Source organism: Fistularia commersonii, chromosome 9 (assembly GCF_037954325.1).
Source record: "Fistularia commersonii isolate RoL2024-O1a breed Wild chromosome 9, RoL_Fcom_v1.0, whole genome shotgun sequence".
NCBI lineage: Eukaryota > Metazoa > Chordata > Actinopteri > Syngnathiformes > Fistulariidae > Fistularia > Fistularia commersonii.
Window position 1 is genome coordinate 6,566,620 of NC_141292.1, and position 20,213 is coordinate 6,586,832.

The following is a 20,213-nucleotide window of genomic DNA, read 5'->3' on the forward strand; positions in this document are numbered from 1 at the left end:
TGCATTTTTAAGACTACAATACCAAACCTTCATAATCTTGATGAACTTGAGAAGCAGCTTCTCTCTGTCTTGAGCTTTCTCCTGCTGAATTATCAGCGAGCGTACCCTAGAGTAGAAATAAAAGGTGTGTTGAGAAGACAGAGCTGCAGATGGTAGTCGATCATAATCTAGAAGGTATTGAGACAGTTCTTTTTTTTTTCTTTCTTACCAGTAGCTCATGTTGTTAAAGTGCTCTGTAAATTGGGTCAGGTTTGGGCTCTTTTCCTCATTCTGCTCTTTTGCCCACAGCAGCACTTCAGGAATCTGAAAGAATAGTTAATAATTTTCTTATAAAACTTAATCATTCAGATGTTGCCTTCATTCTTTTCTTTAAGGATGTGAGATATTTTGTGTACCTCAATTTTGTAGAAAAGTTCTGCATCGAGAAGTGTCAGCTGATCAGCAATCTCATGGCTCCGAAAGTCATGGAGAGTTCCTGGCCTGTTGGGAAAAAAAACTCATCAGGTGATTTTCAGCACTTCGGGTTTTAATATGGAGCCACATAATTGTTTCCAATGGGAAAAAATATCTCGCATTTGTTGTGTAGAAATCTGTGGTGATTATGATGATCAGGGCAGAATTTGTTTAAAAGATCAACATTTTAAAAAAGAGGTGTGTAAATCTGTACAAATATGTTATAGCAACTTACAGACATCCCTTCAAGGATAGGGATAGTACAGTTATAATATTTTAAGGGTTGCACAAGTGTTAAAGTCTAACAGTATTTAAAAAAGAGAAATATAAGTCTAAGAAGGACAACCTCCTTATTTATTTTTTGTATTAAATCTCAATACAAATGCCACAAATCTTACTGTAATAGCCAACTGCATTACTATTACAATAATAATACGTAATAACATTATGAAAGTGCAACCTCCCGCCGGCTCCTATACCTTGCAGATACCCCTCTGGCAGCAAGAGGCTTGAGGGAGTTAGTGTAGCGCAGCAACTTCTTCTGCTCCACCTTATCCAGGATGTTCTTTCGGAGAACTCTGGCAAGGCTAAGCTCGCCGTTGCACACCAGCGTGAAAACAAGGTCCATCAGCTGCTTCAAGATGTCCTCTGTAAGTTCCACCAGGCTGGAATAAGTGAGGAAAATTATTAGATTTTTTTATTAAAGGGGAAGCAGTCATTTGACTCGTCGTGACGGATCAACATTAAAATTCAAGAGCAAATGGTTTTTATTTAGATGTTAAAGGGGAATTTATAAATACACTTCCTCTCTAAAATAAGCATCATACTCCAAAAAAATACAACAACTCAGTTTTTCCAAATGTTATAAATACAATTCCTCTCCAAAATAAGCATCATACTCCAAAAAAACAACAACTCAGTTTTTCCAAATGTTATGAAACCCAGTCAGAACAAAGACAGAGCACTGGATTTACAATTGTAGATTTCTAGTTAGAGGTTATTCTTTGTTACATCATTTTTTTTTGTTTTTATTTTTCAGTTAAAAAAATAGTACTTTAAACAACCTGCAATATTCAAGAAAAAAAAAAGATAAAAAAGATTGAAGATAAAAAGTGGAATTTGAAAATGTTTCTATAGACCGAGACTTGCGCTGGTATTTTGAGTTTCAATCTCTTGGGTTTAATGGTTTGCAACAATTTTAGCTTGTGACTGCTTAACAGCAAAGCAGTCTCTTCTTGTGACTCTTGTTACAGGTTGCTTTTATCCGTGCATTATCTTTTTTTAAATCTGCCTGCTCTACTTTATCTAGATGAAGTATATTATAACAACATAATTACATGATCCTTTTAAACATTATTTGGAGCAAAAAGCAAAGATTCCAAAAACATGACAACTTTTCAGGAAGTTTGGTCCTCTGAGTGTGCAGGAAGTTACATGCTCACCTCCTAATTAGTTTAGCGCTATAAATGGTATGGGACTGGTCACATGCCATCTATCAAATAAACATTCCGACAAATCAAGGACAATTTACGTTCATAATGCGACCCGTACCTTTAACAGGTTATGAAATAATAGGAATTCCAAGACATCAAATGAAACAAGTTTCCTCACAAACGCACTCAGTGCCTCGGCCAGTAAACGCCTAAGAAATACCTCATTGGGGTAGGGCTTTTATGGGCTGCAAAGATTTAATACGGTCAAAATTAAAATTGATTGCGTGAAATAAGAATTGCTGCTTTGTTACATCTTTATTCAAGATGACAAGAAAAAAACGATCTGTTCTAAAAACAAATATTTTTAAGTGTCATTTAATCAATTCATGACAGCTGAAAAAAAAAAAAAAACAAGCTATGTTTAAAAGTAGGTATATTCAAAAAGTTGGTATTTGGGTGTGTTTGACCCTGATCCTACCTCCATAACTGGGAGCTACATTGTGATACATCTGATTAAAAATAGATGGGTATTAATGGAAGCTCATTTGATAAAGTGTCATCAGTATTCCACACCCAGTACTACTCTTCTCCCCAAGGAGGCGCACAAAACTGAAAAGGTCTTTTTTAGTAAGAGGAGAACTCACCACAGCTCATCCACCACGCGGACCAGCACAAAGAAAGTGTTCTTGCTGACGCGCTTCTTGAAAATGTCTGGACTGTGGCAGAAACTGGTATATGTGCTTTGTGGTCAAGGATAATAAAAATGCAGAGGAACAGAAATCCCTATTGATGATCACAAGGGCATTATACAAAATGCATTACGTTTCACAATTAAAATTAATTTTATTGTTCTTTATTGCACAGATATCCACAGTCCAGGGTTTTAACATTACGACTAGAACCACAAACCCCTTTCAAGGTCCAAGTAGCAATGAAAAACATATCTGATTAAGTGCTAGGTTGATGCAAGTAAGTGGTTTGTTTGGAGAGCAAAAGACAGAAAACACATTTTATGCTGAAGTGCAATCTAGCAACCAGTTTCATTTCATCCTTTTCATTTATCTGCTTTTTTGTTAGCTCTGAAGCTGTCCAGTCAGCATGTGGAAAAGGAAGTCTGCTGGCTAGACCGGAAACCCAAAAACATTGGATGTTTCCCCCAGAAGCTCTCCAGTGCAGTTTCCTGACTGATATATCTTTGACATCACTGCGGTTGAACACCAATAATTGGTTATATTTTACATGGATTAAATGGTTAAATGGATTTATGCCTTGGGAATTCCAATCTGCCACAGTTTGGTTCCATGGTTAGCAATGATTTAATCAGGCCTAGAAAATATGGTGCCAGTTTCAAATATTTAACAAAAGCTTCCCTTTTTTTGTTTTGGACTATGTTACAATAAAAAGATTTAAATTACTTTTAACAAGTGAGACATGTGGTCGATTGAAATCATAATGTGTGCTTTACAAGATCACACACACCTTGAATTTTCTATTCAAAGATTCAAGGATCTAAAGAGTTAAACTCAAACACAGTAAGGAACGTCATATGCCGAAGTCAGTTAATCTTAAAGGCCAAGGCAAAACTGGAAACGAAACTGAAGGGATTGCTCAAAAACCTACCCAAGATGTCCTATTGATGGGACTAGAATGTTCAAACTGTAGAAAATAATACTTTCCAGGTTAGTGTTTGTTTATTTTCACAGCTATCTACAGGCACAGGAAGTTAATATACTAGATTTCACAGTAGTCATTAAGACATCAGGAAAACCGGCAATCTTTTTTTTCTCCCAATCTATGAAACCTAAAATAAAAAGACAAAACCCAATAGACAATAATAAGAATACCAAAGGTAAATAAGGATTTGAAAATACAAGTGTTAAAACAGTGTTCTGTGGACAAAAGAACAAAAGTTATTCGTCAAAGAGTGACAAATGGAGTGATTTGCAAAGGATATCTGTAATGAAGCTTCTTAATGAGGTCCTCAGGGGTTATAAAAGTCCTATATGTTGTCAGAAAGGCTTCACAGTACAAAACAAGATCTGTCAAGTAAAAACAGAAAGAGACATGTTTAAATTTGTAGGCATGTATAACTTCCCCATTGTGAAAGTTATTAATCATAAAGTCAGAACATGTTCTTGCAAAATTGTATACAACTTTGTGAGACAGAGGCTGTCTAAAATGGATTCAACCACCCATGTGAGAACGGGTTAGAAAATTAATAACTAAAGAATCCTGCTAAAAACAAAGAAATATATTTAAAATGACTGCCATGTGATACTAGAATGGCATAGCCAGAAAAGTCACCCTGAAGCATGCTAGTGTACAGATTACACAGTCACACTACGATACCTTTGCGGTCTGTTTCTGTGGCATGGACCAATAAAATGTCTCCGGATCCAGCACGAACATCAGGCCCATCGTCATTCTGGGTAAAGAAGAGAATATGTTGAAAAACTGACCAGCTGGTGAAGCAATAGAGATATGAATATAGAGTAATATACAGGATAAGACAAAAAAACTACAACCCAAAAACGAAAAACAAACAAAAAGAAGAAAAACAAAGAACAAGAGTTGACATGGTTATGATGCTGTCCAGTAGTTTGTACTTTTCCACCACTGGCGTGTTTTCTGCTCCCCCTACCACTACCTCTCCCTGTTCTGCACAAGCTCATGGATGTCAAAGAAAAACTAACTTGTATCTGAGAACAGCACCCCTGCAAAGCAGTGCATCAGCAACGGTTTGAAATTCCATTGCAGCTATAAATCCCCTCCTTCCATCTTTTGCATATCTCTTTAGTAAATCATTCCTGCCATACTGACCATAACCTTGCAAGGTAGATGGCAGTATTTTTACATATCCATCCGTCAGACTGCTCCTCTCAGGACAAAGGAAGAGTTGGTACAGGAAGAATGGTTGTTCATCATATGGGGCTGTGTACTTTCAGCTACTTATTGTGACTCCAGAGCGCAGCGATTGTAACAATTGGTGCGGATTTGATTTTACGCTCATAGTGACCTTTAACCTGCTATGATGAATAAATTTGGTTTTGTGTGCTGTCACAGCAGATTTTCTAAAGACAGCACATTTCATCTGTAGTTGTCTTACTTCTTGTTTTAGTGTTATCCTGTTCATGATCTCCTCGTGGTCTATGAGGGATAGCTCATCCACATCTTCCTTATCACTTCCAGCTGACTCTGCCGTCTTCTGCCTCCTAAGAAATACAAACAACTGTCATTAGCAGAGAAATATAGAAAACAGATCAGCATAAATAACCATCCGTGTGTGAAAGACCTGTAATACTTATCAAAATGGAAAACAATGGGTTATAAGCAATTGGTTAGAATTATAATGTAATCATGAAGGCTATTTTTGAAAACCTGAACACTTAATTCCAGCAATGCTGAGATCGGGGTTTCTCATTTGATAAGATTCCCAATACAACTGAGAGAACTGATGTGGCTGTAAAGCCAACTTATCCTTACCGTTCCACTTCCATAGCCTCTTTACTATTGGTAGACGGTATCTGGGGGGCGGGGTCTTGAAGTACATCATCTGCTGCCATTGTTTCCTAATCGGGGAAGGGGCAATAATCATAAAGTGTAAGTGACAATAAACATGACATATACAATGTTCCGTTCTAAGAGAGAGGGTTGCAATAAATCATACAACACATTTGCTGAAAATGATGGATGGATGATTTGTATGGACTCTATGACTCCATTTTTACACAAGATGTTATTTCTATTAGTGAGATTAAGCTCAAAGAACTGATGAGTAAAATGCGCAGTTTTTCTCAGAATGAGTAACATATGGAACCCAAACAAAACAACACCAGAGGGTAGAGCTCACACACCAAAATCCACCAAATGCAAGACATAATCACAGACACAACTATTTTGCCATCACTCGATAAAACAACAAACCCACAACACACCACTACATGCTTATCCCAAATGCACACACTGACCCAAAGGAATAGTTACAACCACACCCACTGTCAGACATGCAGTGTACATCAGCTGTTATAAGAAACATTATTAAAAATTGGTACTGGTAAACCACATAGAATCCTTTTAAAGCAGCAGTGTCAGGTGTTAGACCGGAACAAGATTAAATGTTCATTACCGTTGAAGCACAGCCAGAGAGAAAGCAATCAACAGCCAGGGAGTTGCACTGACATTCAGATGGGCTTCTTTATGACAAACCACTACACATGGCCCCCTTGCACCCAAAACCATGAACCCGAAGTCATGCTCTGTCAGGTTTGTCTACATTCATGTTCCATTCCAATGCCATCACTTCAAGAGATGAATCAATAAGAGATGCAAAGTATAAAACATGGGCTGTGGGAATGACCTCTGCAAGCCAAGGAGGAACCCCGTCTAATCTAGAATCATTAATGTAATTTTGAATTGATTCATTACCTGAAGGGACAAGGCATGTAAACGGAATTGACCTTTCACCCATGGATTCAACTACTTACTCTGAGGGAGAGAGGCAGCTCCCCATTGGCCTGGCTGGATGAGTACAAGTTGACGTACTCCCCCTCCCCACCCTCGTCATTTGCACTCTCGCTCTATGGGAAAAGAGGAGGGACAAAAACCGAAGCATGAAGGAGCAGAGAGGTGTTTGCGAAGGGTGGGACACACTTCAAGTGTGAAACTGTGTCTTAAAGAGAGATTGCAGCTAACTGATGTCTGGTGTTGCATGGCGAGTGCCATTTTTCCTGACCAAGTATAACAATGGCCACCAGGTGGCACTGGAGTGCATTATCTGCAAGGGTGAGACTATTTACTGCCAAAAGGAACATGCAGTGCAACATGCTTAAAAGGAATTCCATTTAGACTAACAATGAGACAGCAGACAGTTTTTGGACGGTGAAAAGAACAACGTGTAGTAAAGCAAATGAGTCACTATATAGTCATCTTAGTTGTGACACCTTCAATGCTGTAATAGCCACCAGTCTGCCAATTTAATGGGTACCGTAATCTCGTTTATTATCCGTCTTAAGAAGGCCTGTTCATATTGTCTGCAAACTGCAACGACACAGAGCCACGGCTTCCACATCTATCCTGTGCATTCGTAAGCTCACCGCTGAGGTGTGGAGAGAGTCAGTGAGAGAAGATTCAGAAGGAAGACAGACAGCCATAGAGCCCACTGAACCAGTCAGGGAACCGTTGGGGCCGCCCCCACTGCCATCCAGAACGGTGGCATTGGTCAAGGCAACCTGGTCTGCGCTCTGTGATCGATGGAAAGAATGAAAACAGGAAGGAAAAAAAGAAGACAGGGCTAAGCGATTAGAGAGGTTAAGACAAAGAAGATAGAAAAGAAGCTCAACAGTTAGAAAAAAAAAGGGGGAAAAGTGTTCACCTCATTCTTTTGTCACCTTGATTAGATCTGAACGCTGGCAGCGATTTGCCTGAACATGAAATGCACTGTGCAAGAATACAAATATCCCAAAAATGCAACCAGCTGCAACATAAACATTACTCATGGATTCATTGCATTCACAAGGATTTGCATTTGAAAGCTGAGGGCTATTTTCAGAATAAGAGCATCAGTTATCTTTTGTACACAAACTATAGATTTACAATGTGTTTTTTTTTTTAAAAAGTTGAGGTAATTTCCCGATTATTTTAGATGATTTTTTTTTTTGTTTTATATATTCATTTACTTCTGACATTTTTAGGAAGTGTTTTCTTTTTAAGGGAACAAATGGCCAGCTTACTTAAAGCTTTTCCCAATAACACTTTTAGAAAGAAATGCCCAAATGTACATAATTATATGTACTTATGTAATATGTAATTATATGTATATTATATTACATTTTCAATGTGATTTAATTACAAAAAGTAAAAAAGCTTACTGAATATAGACCGATGCAGTACACTCCCCATGCATCGACCTAGTAAAATTAGCTGGCACCTTCACAAAAGAAACTGAAGCTATAGCTTCCCTTTAATGGGATGAATAATGCAAAAAAAGAATACAGCCTGGTAAAGTTGGATCAACTTTGAGAAGTGTACAATGATTTATAGAACTAGAAGGAAACGAACACATTTTTCCAAAAACAGTTTTAACCAAAGAGACACAAGCAAGAGAATTTCCTCCTACTGTTGTTTTAAATATGCTGATTGTTGTAAGCAAATGCGTTCAACCATAAAAACCAAAGCATACCAAACTACATCCAGAGGTGTTTGTAGTTTTACTGCAACCAATCCGTATGAGAACTTAGTTGAAATCCAGAAATCAACGATGTGTATGAACTGCTCAACATTATATTTACCACGGTCTTGTAATTTAAACACCTGTCAGCAGAGGCTGCTGTTGCTTAATAGGCTGCATCATGTTTCTTTAGAAATAAAGACACATCTGTCACACACTCCGATGAAATAAAAAAAAAAAAAATTCTCATGAAGGGGTGGTTCATTGCAGGGAAGTTATGTTACAAAGTAAGCATACATCAGAAGGGAGTGAGGTAACATTATAATAAGTGTGTGTGAGTGTGTGTGGTTATGAGGAGATGCCTTGGGCAAGGGATGTAGTGCTAACTTGTTTTAACACGTTGGACATACCAGCCCCGTTTCAGCATACCAGCACAGAGCAGCTTGCACACAGAAACACAATGCACATGTAGATGCAAAGACAAGCATTATCAGCTGGAAATGATGACAGCTCATTCCTATTTCTCACAAACTTGAGATGAAATTAGGCAATCCCTGGCATTAAAATAAGCCACTAAATTGATCTTCTCTGTCCACTCAACATATGCAAAACAGCTTTCCTGGTACTTCTTACACCCTCCCCCATGAGATCCTCCCAAGCCACCATGCTCTAAGGAGTAGAGGAATGCAAACATTGCAGTGAAACAGACTAATTTGAGATTTGGGGAGTACTGCATTTGAGCAACGGAGGACATAGAGAGGGACTTGTAGATGAAAGCAGAGAGTGCAGACAGTGAGTGACGCTGGGGGATGAAGGAGAAGAGAGGAAGGAAGAGTAGCAAGCAGAAGGAATTTGTTTTCCATGAGGTACATCTGGAGCAGCATTCCAATCGCAATAGAGATACACCCTAAGGGAGATCAACGCCATGTTTCAGCATGCCTCACACGCCACAGGGTCATCATGGGCAGGGTTTTTTCTGCATAATGAATTATGGAGAAGCAGACTGTCGAATTTTGTGCTGTCTCCAGCTTGAGACAGGTATCGTCATCCAAAATACTGTCACAAACCAGTCACTTCGAGCTCAGTGCTATCAGCTGCATGCTGCCTCTTGTAACTGTCACTCAGAGCAATGTAGCTTATCTGCAGATGAGTGCTAATTAATCACTATTGCGAAACTGAATGGACCAGATCAGGTACTACATCTCTGTGTAGCCATACACAACTGTTTCACTGCTACAATTCCTAAACCAAACATTTATGGAGCATTCCACGTAACACGTTTATTTTCGGTTTGCTTTTTCTACTACTGGATATTTTGAGAGATTTGATCTCTGCTGGCGCTATTTTATTTTGAGAATTCTACTAACCCTAACCCTGCTGTCAAAGTAGTTTTAAAATATTCTCACATTATTTGTCAGAAAAAGTACAAAAAAGAACATGTGTAAAGGCAAGTACATGGTTTCCTTTTCAGAGAAGAAAATTAAATTTTCCAAACTTATTCAAAATGTTCTTGTCCATGAAAATTATAATTTTAATATGAATTGGAACATAAAGTTCTTCCTGTCAGATGTTAGTCATTGGGGTGAGATTTGATAAGTACAGGTAAATAGGCAAATACCTTCAAGGGCAACATAAGATTTGTGGGGATATTTCAACTTTCTGTCACATTCAATCTGTTTTGCATAACAGCAATATTAGTAACCATTTTTATATATTTTCCAGATTGTGTGGAAACAAACCAACAAGTACTCTTCCGTCATTTAGAAACTCATCCAAGAGGATTGTCATTTTTTTGTAAGATTTGGTTCAGATACTTTTATCATAAAATCAATTTGTGCTAGACACACAGATACTGTACCTCCCACAATAGTGAATTATCTGTCATGCAGAGAAATACTCTTATTCAACACACAATTACACATCTTGGCTGGTAGAGCGCTGGACAGAATCACAACACTTTGTGAAGGCCCACATTCAACACACTATGACTTACTTTTCACTTATCACAAATAAACAGATGAATAAATAAAGACAAAAAACATGCACATAATCATGACGAAAAGAACATAATTGATGAAAAAGACCAAACAGCGACAGAATGACCAAACCCCAGGGATGACCCCATCACAAATGGTCCACAAACTTTGCCACTTATAGGTATAACACAGGTTGAGCCACCTGGGGACCTGCTCCAGGACCACACAGCACCCACGAAATGGATGGATGGGATCAGGGGTGGGGTGGGGACTCACCGTGGGTGTGGTCAAGGATGCTTGCCCAATCAGGTAGGAGTTAGAGATGGACATGCTGAGACCCAGCCCAGAGCCTGCCTCCTCCATGGCCGCAACAGACGGCTGGAGGTGGCAGGATAGAGAAGAGGAGGAGGAAGAAGAAGGGGAGGAAGAGTGGGACGCCTGAAATAGACAGAAAGATAGAGCATATAGAAGAAGAAAGATAGGGAGAATGGTGAGGTTAAGGGAAGGCAGAAACGGTAAGAGGGTGTTAGGAGAGAGAAAGAAGAAAAAGGGGACAGTTGGTTAAACTAGTAAGCAATAGTGAAATAAAGCAGATTTAATCAAAGTGGAGCAGCAGGGTCACAAAATCAGCTAAAGAAGGATTTTAGTAGCTCAGCTAAGAAGCGCCAGCATCCTAGACGCAGACAAAAAATGCACAAGAACGGACTGAACATAATCGTTTCAGTTTGTGAAATAAAAAAAAAGTATAGTAATATCATTATGAATTCAGAGGGCTTCCTAGAAAGCCCTAATTACTGAAAAGTCATGTGAGTTGTAGAGGTCACTCACATTCACATCTACCGTGACACTCACAGTAAACCTTCTTTTCATGCCGTGAGCATTAAGGGATTTAGAAAAACCAGGCCAACTACACTTTCTAAACAGGACCAATATGACCTGCTCTGTTTTTTTCCACAAATTTATATATCCACATAGCAGCTGAAATTGCTTTTCCCCTTTTTTTTGCAAAGCTGTGTAAATTCGCTAAAGCGCATAAGCTTAGGACATGGGTTTATGGAGGAGGCAAACAGGCTTATTCCACTGGGCCACAGGCGCATCAAGTCCAGAACATGAGGCCAGATTAGTTGTTGTAGTAGAAGCTGAGATGAATATAGTTTGACTATATGCTTGAGTAAAAGAATGAAAGACTGTACAAAGGGCTCCAAGTACCCTGTTGAGGTCGCAGGAAGATAGCAATGGATACAGACCAAGACAAATCGGGTTGGCTTCTGAACCACAAAGTCCATTTTCCTTTCTTGACCCTGACACATCTAGCTACACGCTGAAAAAGTGTGTCATCGTTTTACCACCCACAATAGTTATGTCTTCAATATAGTCAGCCACAGATAAATCAGTCAATTTCAAGCATGTCCGGCAGACATTAGGGGAATTTTTTTTTCTCTGTGTTATAAACCATTTTGTGAACTCTGGTAGGGATTATGATTTGATTAACTTTCAACTCACCTAAACCCCCTTCCACTCCCCCAACTGTCATCTCAATTAGCCCAGGCTCAGATTAAGATAAATACACTGCATGGGGCTGATAAAGGCCAGTGTTATCTTGCACTAATAACAAAACACCTCCATGTACACACCGATGTCTGCTTTGGTTAAATAAATTGTGAGAAAGGCAGCCTTAGGAGGAGGGAATGAGTAGATGAGACAGATAACCAGATAAGTAAAAGCTTAAGAGAGAAAGGATGAAGATTTCCACTGGAATGTAATCTGCATTCTTTCCTTCTATTTTCTTTTCAGCCTACATAAAGAATGCAGATCTGGGAAGAACAGCTTCGTCCGCCATAGAAAGTTGTTGATTTTAGTCACGAGATACAGAACTGTGGCCAGTTACGTTGTCCTCACAACACCCTTTGTCATAGGAGTTAAATATAAATATCGTTAGCCTTTGAGTACAATAAACTAAACAATATTAGAAATTCAAAACATAGAAACCATAGGCCACATAAATTAAGTTACAAATCCCTCCCACTTGTAACAGGCTTTTATTAATATTTGACAGGATTGTTCATAGTAGTTAATGTGTTTCTTTCCCCCATTTTTTCTCCACATGTTTACTTTTACAGTAAAACTAACATGCAAGAGTGTATCATTAGGGGTCTATATTAAATTTCTCTGAAAAAACATTCTCTATATTCACCCAAAATCTAATTCCAGGAGACTGGCCACTTAGGATGACCTGTTGCAGTCCATATAGCTTGGAAGCAAAACCAATATCTGTCTGACACAAGAGTATGACTCTTGTGAAAGTATGAATCTTCCAGAGAATGAACACTGAAAATTAATTATACAGTAAAATATGAGACATCCTTTGTCCAGTAGCTCTACTTTGGGAATTCAAGTGTGAGAAAATTCAAATGCTGCAGAATGTTTTATTGACTAAGACAGAAATATTCAGATATGGTGCGTATGTGACCCAATTTAGTGTCCGTCAATATGGGGAAGGGGTCCTTCAGAACAAGCGTATACTCGTAGTATTGCATAGTTAGTTTGTATTTGTACTTCCGTACAAGCAGGAATTTCTTACCAGTTGTCTTTGCTTTGGAGGCAAAGCAGGGGGCTGCACCGGCTCATGGACAGAGTCGGTACTGCTGAACGAGTCGTTGAAACCGTAGACCTCCTGAAAGCGTTTGTTGCGCTGCTCATAGATGCTCTCACTCTGTGGCATCTGGTAGAACACAGAGGGCTGTGGCTCTGAGTAATCTTCCACAAACTGCATGTACTGTAGAACTGTAAATGAAGAAATTAATAAAAGGATTAGGTTTACTAAAACAGGGATGTTTTCACACGTGTAGTCTGACCGTAAGTGTAACCACAGTCCAGTTGGTTGTGTAGATAAATGCTGTATAATTTGAACTGAACTTGAATTGAATTTAGATATCAGTTCCCAAGCACATAGCATTAGCAATGATAAAGTAGGGCGCTGCCTGGAGAATTCATGACAAACAAGTGAGCATGTCGATAATTTGAGGGTGATGTGCTCATTTACATAACACAAGCTAAAGAACAGTGAGAAGTGAGGAAAGACAAACCGTAAATAAAAAAACAAAGAAACAAAAAAAAATCTGAAGAATTTTTCATGAACAAATTACATATAGCTGTGTGATCAAAAACTGTTTTGGTATCCTTTTGTGCATGATATATTTGAGAACAAAACATTGCCTAATCTCTTTGAAGCTTATTTTGAGTTGTTGAAAATTCATTTATATCATGTATTGGATTAAAAAGCAACAACTCAAAAGGTGTTGGGATCCTCTCTAAGTTAATGATTACAATTTCAGCCATATAAACATTAACTTCTCCTTTTTAAATTAAAATCAGGACAATTAATATCACTCAGGTGATCTTTCTACAGCAGTTGGCCTCTCACAGCTATATTGGTATTGACATATCAATTGTGAAATATGGCAGTTTTGCTGTTAAATAATTTATACAGTTTATCAGTGAGCTGATTAGTTTCTTGTACATTCATTTCCAAAAAGCAACTTGATTGACAGCTGTGCTGTGTAAATGCTGATATTTGGTTGAATGTACAATGTAAGGCCAATGTGAAGATGTTGAATGCCAGATAAAAAGTTGATAGTGTGCGGTTTCTTGAAAATGTGTACATTATTAGAGGCGCGGTGTGATATTTTAACATAAGATCCGATGCAGCCGACTGTTCAACAATATAATGTATTCCATAGATTCCGAGTAACTGCCCTGGTTGATGGTACTTCACATTTAAAATAATTCCACCTGTCATTATAAAGGTTTTGTAGCTAATTCTGGATGACTCATACAGATAATCAAACGGAGAGGAAAATGATGCACAGAATGACATCATAATATTGAAGTATGCTGAGGAAGTGACGTAGTAGGTGTGTCAGGAAATGACCAATCCTTGCCCTCTGTGCCCCTGGAGTCGAAGCCATTGTAGCACATCCTGGTATTCACTTCCTGCCTCTATTCACAGTAGAATATTTCCTTGATATAAGCTATGCCTCTATGAAACAGTGACGACGTGCAACCAATCTCCCATTGCCCTTCCTTAACGAACCCTCTCCCTGCCTCGATTCTTCCCCTCACTTGGCTCTTTGTCCCCTTTCCTGCTTCTGTGCCCTTGTTCTAGTCAATCTTTCTCCTAGTGTATTTCTCCATGCATCTTTTTTTTTCTTCTCACTTACTGTGTCTGCTTTTCTTTTCTGGCAGTGGAGGTGGGCTGGCAGGGACATCTGCATGTTCGCTGGCCATGTACTGGCTAACAAACACCCCCCCGTTTGTCTGAGGCATAGGTGAGATGGGTGTAAAAAGGGGGAATGGCGGTGTTGGATGCAGTTCCTCTTCTGACAGGTTATCGTACTGGGAGGGATAGCGCTCGTACAACACTTTCGACCCGCAATCGGGGAACGGGGACGTCTGGGTGCTCCGTCGCTTCTTCTGGGGCAGCGCAGGTGGAGCACTGATGCGACAGGATTGTAAGGGGTTCATTTGATTGGGTTGCGGCGTCCAATATTCTGGCGGCTGATGGGGAGTGGGTACACTGAAGCGGGGATGGGAGGGTAGCTGTCCAGGAACTGGGGAGGAGGACTCGCTGTGAGACTCGGGCAGGGGGCTCAGACATCCCCCAACTGGTATTGGTGGCAGGTTGTCCCCAACAGACAGGTCTTGGTGAAGAAAGTCATAGTCAGGGTCATAGTTCTCCGTGTTGTCTGAAAATGCAAAAGAGATGGAATTTCATGACAAATATAAATATATATCTCCATTATTACATTTTGTACTCTTTGTGGAAACGTAAATAGTTCATTTACTGTTGTGAATGGATTGTACAATGGGTAGCAGGGTGATGTATTTGAGCATGGGATTAAAACAATATAGTGTGAGTATACACAAGGTAATCTGTTTTTTAACTTGACGCAGCCTTGCATGGATCAACACGTGCATTACCAAATCTGTACGGTTTCGTATTCTTACCAAGTGTCTCGCAGCTGGTGTTACGAGAGCACTGACCACTGTCTTGTTCCATGGAGGAAAGCTGCTCATCAGACTTGCTCAGTTTCCCCATGCTGCTGCAAGGAGACAGGCGTGGAGAGTCGCCCCCGTAGGACTGACTGCCTCCCGAGAAACGCCTCTGAAGGAACTCCTGCTCGTAGTCCTGCTGCTACACAAAGGGTGATTTACTCGAACTTTGTTTCCAGAAGCTTTAAACAAACATTTACTGCATATAAAGTTGAAATGGCATATCTATGTTATCATACCATGATAACATAGGAAGAGTAGGAAACAGGAGGTGCACGTACCTGTCTGTGAACACTGCATGGCAAGCTGGAGCCACGGCTCATTGGAGCAACTACTGCTACTCGTGTAGGGGAGGGTGCTGATTGGCGCTTCTTAGGGGGGAGGGCAGGTGGGGGGCTAATGAGAGAGAAACAATGAAATACGATACCACACATTATTTTGGGGGGATAATAGAGCTAAGTCAGAGAAACCATCAGGCAATCAATCTAAACATACTCTTTCAAACACACACAGAACCATGTATGAATATGCAAACACATACATTGCCAGCCCTCTGGGAGAGTTATGAGATACAAGGGTTTTTCATGTTAGCTTTTTTCTAAGCTATTACATGAGGCTTTCCTGCTTTTCAAACCAAATGTCTCTCAATTAGTTAATTCTGGGTCTAAATGGCGACAAGTGCATAACATAACACCATGATATGAAGACCAGCAATAAAGACACTGCATAGGTGAGTCAGACGCTCTCATGCACTAGATGGTCTTCTGATTGGATGAACAAATCTTTAGGGAATGCCCAGGGAAAGAAATCATGCAAGTAAAAAAAAATTCAATCCAATCAAGAAGCATAATGAAGGGGGTCGTTCGGGTAGACTGTTACAATGGGAACAGATGGTCCAATGGTCTAACATACTTTTCCTTCTGAGAGGGTCTCCTTTGGCCAGCGTCAGCACTCAACTGTGCTCTGTACCCAGAATCCAAAAGGAAATCAAGGATGAAACAAATAGTGAGAAACAGAAAAGAGTACCAAAAAGACAGACGAATAGAAAATTATGTCCCACACTTATTTTAAAGATGTGTGTGGGGCAAAGACAAAGTCCATGAAAATGAAAGAAACCCATTCACCACTTGTCTAGGTACACCTTACATGTACAGCACTGGAACAACTGTTGCCTTTTATTTGTTTTAAATAGACACATTCTGAGGTTTTGGTCTGAGGATCACATAGTCACTGTAGATATATTTATTGGTAACATTTTTACTCTCTCTTTTTTACTTATTTTTTACCTGTTTCAGAACTTCCAGACACTATTCTGTTGGATTGCCTATTTGACTCCGGGTAATCAATCTTGTTAAGGAAACCCTACCATTGTTTGTTATCCTTTTAAAAGAACCAGGATAACAAGTTGCAGTGGCACTAATAGATGTTTACACTTGTGATCAAAATGAGATGAACAGGTTCTAGAGGCCCAAGATGAGACAAAATCTGACCACCCAGTTACACATCTTACACTATTTTCCCAACTTTCCATTATCCAAATTAGGCAAATACTTCACCGCAGCCATAATGATATTCTCAGACAGCAGAGACACCAAGTGTGATATTTTGCTATTAGATGGGGTTAGATGTGGCGTCAAAGATGTTTTAAGCATCTCTTGATAAATACAGTTAGTTATGAAATAACTTAAAAAAAATGATTTGGTCATTCACTGTAAAAGACGGGGATGGTTGCACACTTAAATTCCAGGAAATTAACAGCTTCTGAAACCAGTCAGATTGGCAGTAAGTATATACAAAACTTCCTCCCATCTCTTGTTGGACTGTGCAATTCATCATTTACTTGTGTGAAAAACTGAAAAGAAAAAAATGAATGTTTTAAAAATAAAGTGACACCATCAACAAATGGAAAACTTCTCCTTTCTGACCAGTCATTTCTTCATGAAAACAGATATTCAATATTTCAAATCATCATTGAACTGTCTTTAATAATACCAACTCCTTAATGTCTAAATTGTATTGAGGAATAAAACACTGGATATATACAGAGAATCCCCCCCAAAATATTGGGCTTTAATTGAAATATAAACGGTCTCCCCACCTAAGCTCTGCCATCTTGGCTTCTGGAAGCGGGGGTTTTGGTGGGGCGACTTCCTCATCTGGGATATCTGAGGCAGCCTCTGCAGGAGCACTGGGCACTGGGGTTGTCTTCAAGAGATCCGGCTCTCGATCAATTAGGGGAATCTCTGATGGCACACTGTGTCGCAGATAATAAATGTTGAGTGAAAGAAGCTCTCTGATACAACATGTTTATATTCAAGTGAGCAAAGATATTCACCTTTCTGCAGTGGTAGCGGGTGGTGCTGGTTTGTTAGGGGTGGTGGGTGAAGGTTGTTCCTGTTTTTCGATGGTTAGCTTCACCAACTCCTATTCATAAATACAAAAAAATGAACAGTTTCAGTACCTCTTCTGCTCAGAATAAAATGCACCGTCAGAAAAAGATTACCTTAACTCCATCCAGGACTGCTTTGATGACACTTGTGACAGATGCCACGTTTTCCTTGTCATCCAAGTCAATGCCATCCAACATCACCTGGTCTGCCCATCTTATTAGGTTGGCCAGACTCTGGTATACACGGTTATGGCAGGAAGACAGTGCTGAGCTGTTGAAAGGGGTGAGGATATAGTTGAGCAAATAGAAAAATAAATAAAAAAATCTAAATAACAAAAGATGTATGCCTGACTGAGTAAGCTGAAAACAGTGATTAAAACAAATTTTGGGGAAAAGTGTGGGGAAAAAAAGTAACAGGATGAGCACATAAAGAAGGAAACCCAAGTCATATATAGTAATAAAACAATAAAATGGGAGATTTCTATTTATGTTGTCTCAGGCACGACACAACTACAGGTCATTTACTATGGAATGGAAAGCTCGAAAAATATGGGATTTGAAATAAACTTGCCTGCGGCAGTGTTTGTAAGCATACGATATGTATAACCATTCTAGGAAGTGGGTGGTTGTCTCTGCTTGCTCTTAACTAAGGTGTGGCAAAGGCCTGTATCAACATGCAGCAGTTGATTCACAGTGCTGTAAAAGCCATTGGGTGTCAGCATTCAGGTGTGTAAGCAATAATTTTAAGGGATGGCTGATAACTCAAGAGGTTTGACCCAAAAAAGAACAAAACAAAAGAAAGACAGAAAAAAAGATATGAAGTAAGCTACCGTCCTGTGTATTGCAATGAAGCTATGTAGGACAAGTATTTAATAATGAAGCTTGCCATTTTTGGGTATTCTTTCAATACAGACTGAAAATACTGCGGTTAGAGAGAACATCCACTTCAGTTCAAATGACTAGGAATAGTTGTGTCAGAACTAGTAGCAAACATCTATGATTTTTTTTTTCTAAACATGGGAAGATGAAATACAAAGTCTTTCACCTCTGACCTCCATGCATTCATCTGTACTGATAGAGAAAGGCAAACAAAGACAGAGAGAGGTACTAACATGTCCTGACAGTTCAAACAAAGCTTTGAGGAAGGTTTCTTCCGCAAAAAGCATTGTCTTGATTGGTGATACACACAGTATGTGAAATATGTATTCGTTATAGAATATAGAATATTTCTGATGAAAAAATGATTGTTTTTTCTTGCCAAACTCATTTAGGTAGCCTGAGGGTCAAGGAAGTTGGTTGCTATGACACACTTTTGACCACCCAGCCTTTTAGCCAGTGGTACTGCGCATTACATGTACTACTACTTGCATGAATGGTATGCCTAATATGTCAAAAATTACATTAATGAAGGAATTATAGATTACTAAAACGGGGCTATTGATTTTCAAACTGGCTGTCAGTTCACACCTTGAGGTGTGCTAGTTTCAAAACACTTATTTCTTCCTAGAATGGTCCTTATCAACTTCTGCAAGCTTTTGCGATAAAAGACAAAAGAGTTATTCACCTGTGCTGAATTCGGGCCTCTACCTGAACCAGAGGCAGAATTGCTTCAAGCACCTTGCTGGCTGAGCCAGGAAGCATCTCTAGCACTTTCTTCTCTACAACCATTTTGTCCACGATTGTCTTGAAATAGCGAAGGGCACTGACGACCTCCTTCTCATGCTCCTCCAGCCGACTAACCTTCTAAAAGAAAGAAAAAAAAACAAACATAAAAAAATCAAGGCACGGTAAAATATATATTTTTATGACACATGGCGTGATCGTGTAATCATGACTGATATAACATGTTAATGACACCATTAACCCCGAATCAAGAAATATGACAAGATACTAAATATTTATATTTCAATAGTATAGTGTATAGTCTTTTTTTCCATGATCTGTTTGTAACAGCTTGATTTTGAAAGAACCATCAATTGAGGTCATCTTGGTACAACAGCAATAGTTATTGGCTTCTGTAGTGTTTTACTGCAGGGCCGCTGGGGAAAGTGCTCCTTCCACCAAAAGTCTAAGAGGGTGAGGAATTCATTCAAGAAAAGAACCTAGTTCCATTAATTCTTTATGGTTCAGACACCTGTTGTACCAAAGTCATCCAGCCGCCACAGAGACTGGGAAGCTGTGGGAACCAGAAGCAATACTTACACACATACACGGACACAATGGAATATGGCGACATGAAACTTCGGACAGGAAAACAATCGAGTCACAAATAGGCAAGCAAACACATGGATTAGATGGGAAAGGGATGGTTTCCCACAATACAAATACACCTTTTCCAGCAAAGGCCTTGATGTCCAGCACGGAGTTGCGTGCATGCACGCACGCACGCACACACGCACACACACACACACCTACCTTGTTTGCAGGTTTCTCTGTACTCTTAGCTGCTGGCTCAGGCTGCAGTTGCTTGCCCTTCTTGGATGGTGTTCTCTTTATCTTGGGAGAATGAAACTTATCCATCAGTTTCATGGTGAAAGAGGACAGGTGGGACCGTTGCGAGTCTAAGGAAAAGGGTGAGACAAGAACAATGTGTCAAGCTACGACAATTATCACAAGGTAAATATCAATTCATACTACGATGAAATATGTGAGCAAAGCATCAGAACGAAACTAATACTTAAGGAACAGAAAACACCTCACTTTGGTTCTCAGTATCAAATGTACTAGGTAGGCAAGGGAGCTCT

General features: G+C 39.4%; 1 protein-coding gene across 8 annotated transcripts in view; it reads right to left on the bottom strand.

The window, feature by feature from the left end:
- rapgef1b (Rap guanine nucleotide exchange factor (GEF) 1b) overlaps positions 1 to 20,213 on the bottom strand; it is a 46,156-nt gene that overhangs the window by 2,298 nt on the left and 23,645 nt on the right. For 2 of the 8 annotated variants that reach the window (XM_086152176.1, XM_086152173.1), the window contains exons 2-23: positions 19,885 to 20,030; positions 19,034 to 19,212; positions 17,584 to 17,740; positions 17,416 to 17,504; positions 17,179 to 17,334; positions 15,993 to 16,043; positions 15,362 to 15,476; positions 15,036 to 15,222; positions 14,249 to 14,773; positions 12,610 to 12,812; positions 10,305 to 10,466; positions 6,980 to 7,126; positions 6,371 to 6,463; positions 5,370 to 5,455; positions 4,993 to 5,098; positions 4,236 to 4,311; positions 3,837 to 3,925; positions 2,531 to 2,619; positions 933 to 1,118; positions 396 to 480; positions 209 to 303; positions 28 to 106 (exon numbers count right to left, since the gene is read on the bottom strand). In XM_086152176.1, the coding sequence (XP_086008302.1) occupies positions 28 to 106; positions 209 to 303; positions 396 to 480; positions 933 to 1,118; positions 2,531 to 2,619; positions 3,837 to 3,925; positions 4,236 to 4,311; positions 4,993 to 5,098; positions 5,370 to 5,455; positions 6,371 to 6,463; positions 6,980 to 7,126; positions 10,305 to 10,466; positions 12,610 to 12,812; positions 14,249 to 14,773; positions 15,036 to 15,222; positions 15,362 to 15,476; positions 15,993 to 16,043; positions 17,179 to 17,334; positions 17,416 to 17,504; positions 17,584 to 17,740; positions 19,034 to 19,212; positions 19,885 to 20,030 (3,101 nt within the window). The remainder of the gene's footprint in view (positions 1 to 27; positions 107 to 208; positions 304 to 395; positions 481 to 932; positions 1,119 to 2,530; positions 2,620 to 3,836; positions 3,926 to 4,235; positions 4,312 to 4,992; positions 5,099 to 5,369; positions 5,456 to 6,370; positions 6,464 to 6,979; positions 7,127 to 10,304; positions 10,467 to 12,609; positions 12,813 to 14,248; positions 14,774 to 15,035; positions 15,223 to 15,361; positions 15,477 to 15,992; positions 16,044 to 17,178; positions 17,335 to 17,415; positions 17,505 to 17,583; positions 17,741 to 19,033; positions 19,213 to 19,884; positions 20,031 to 20,213) is intronic. The other 6 variants (XM_086152174.1, XM_086152175.1, XM_086152177.1 and 3 more) reach the window with 6 other exon arrangements.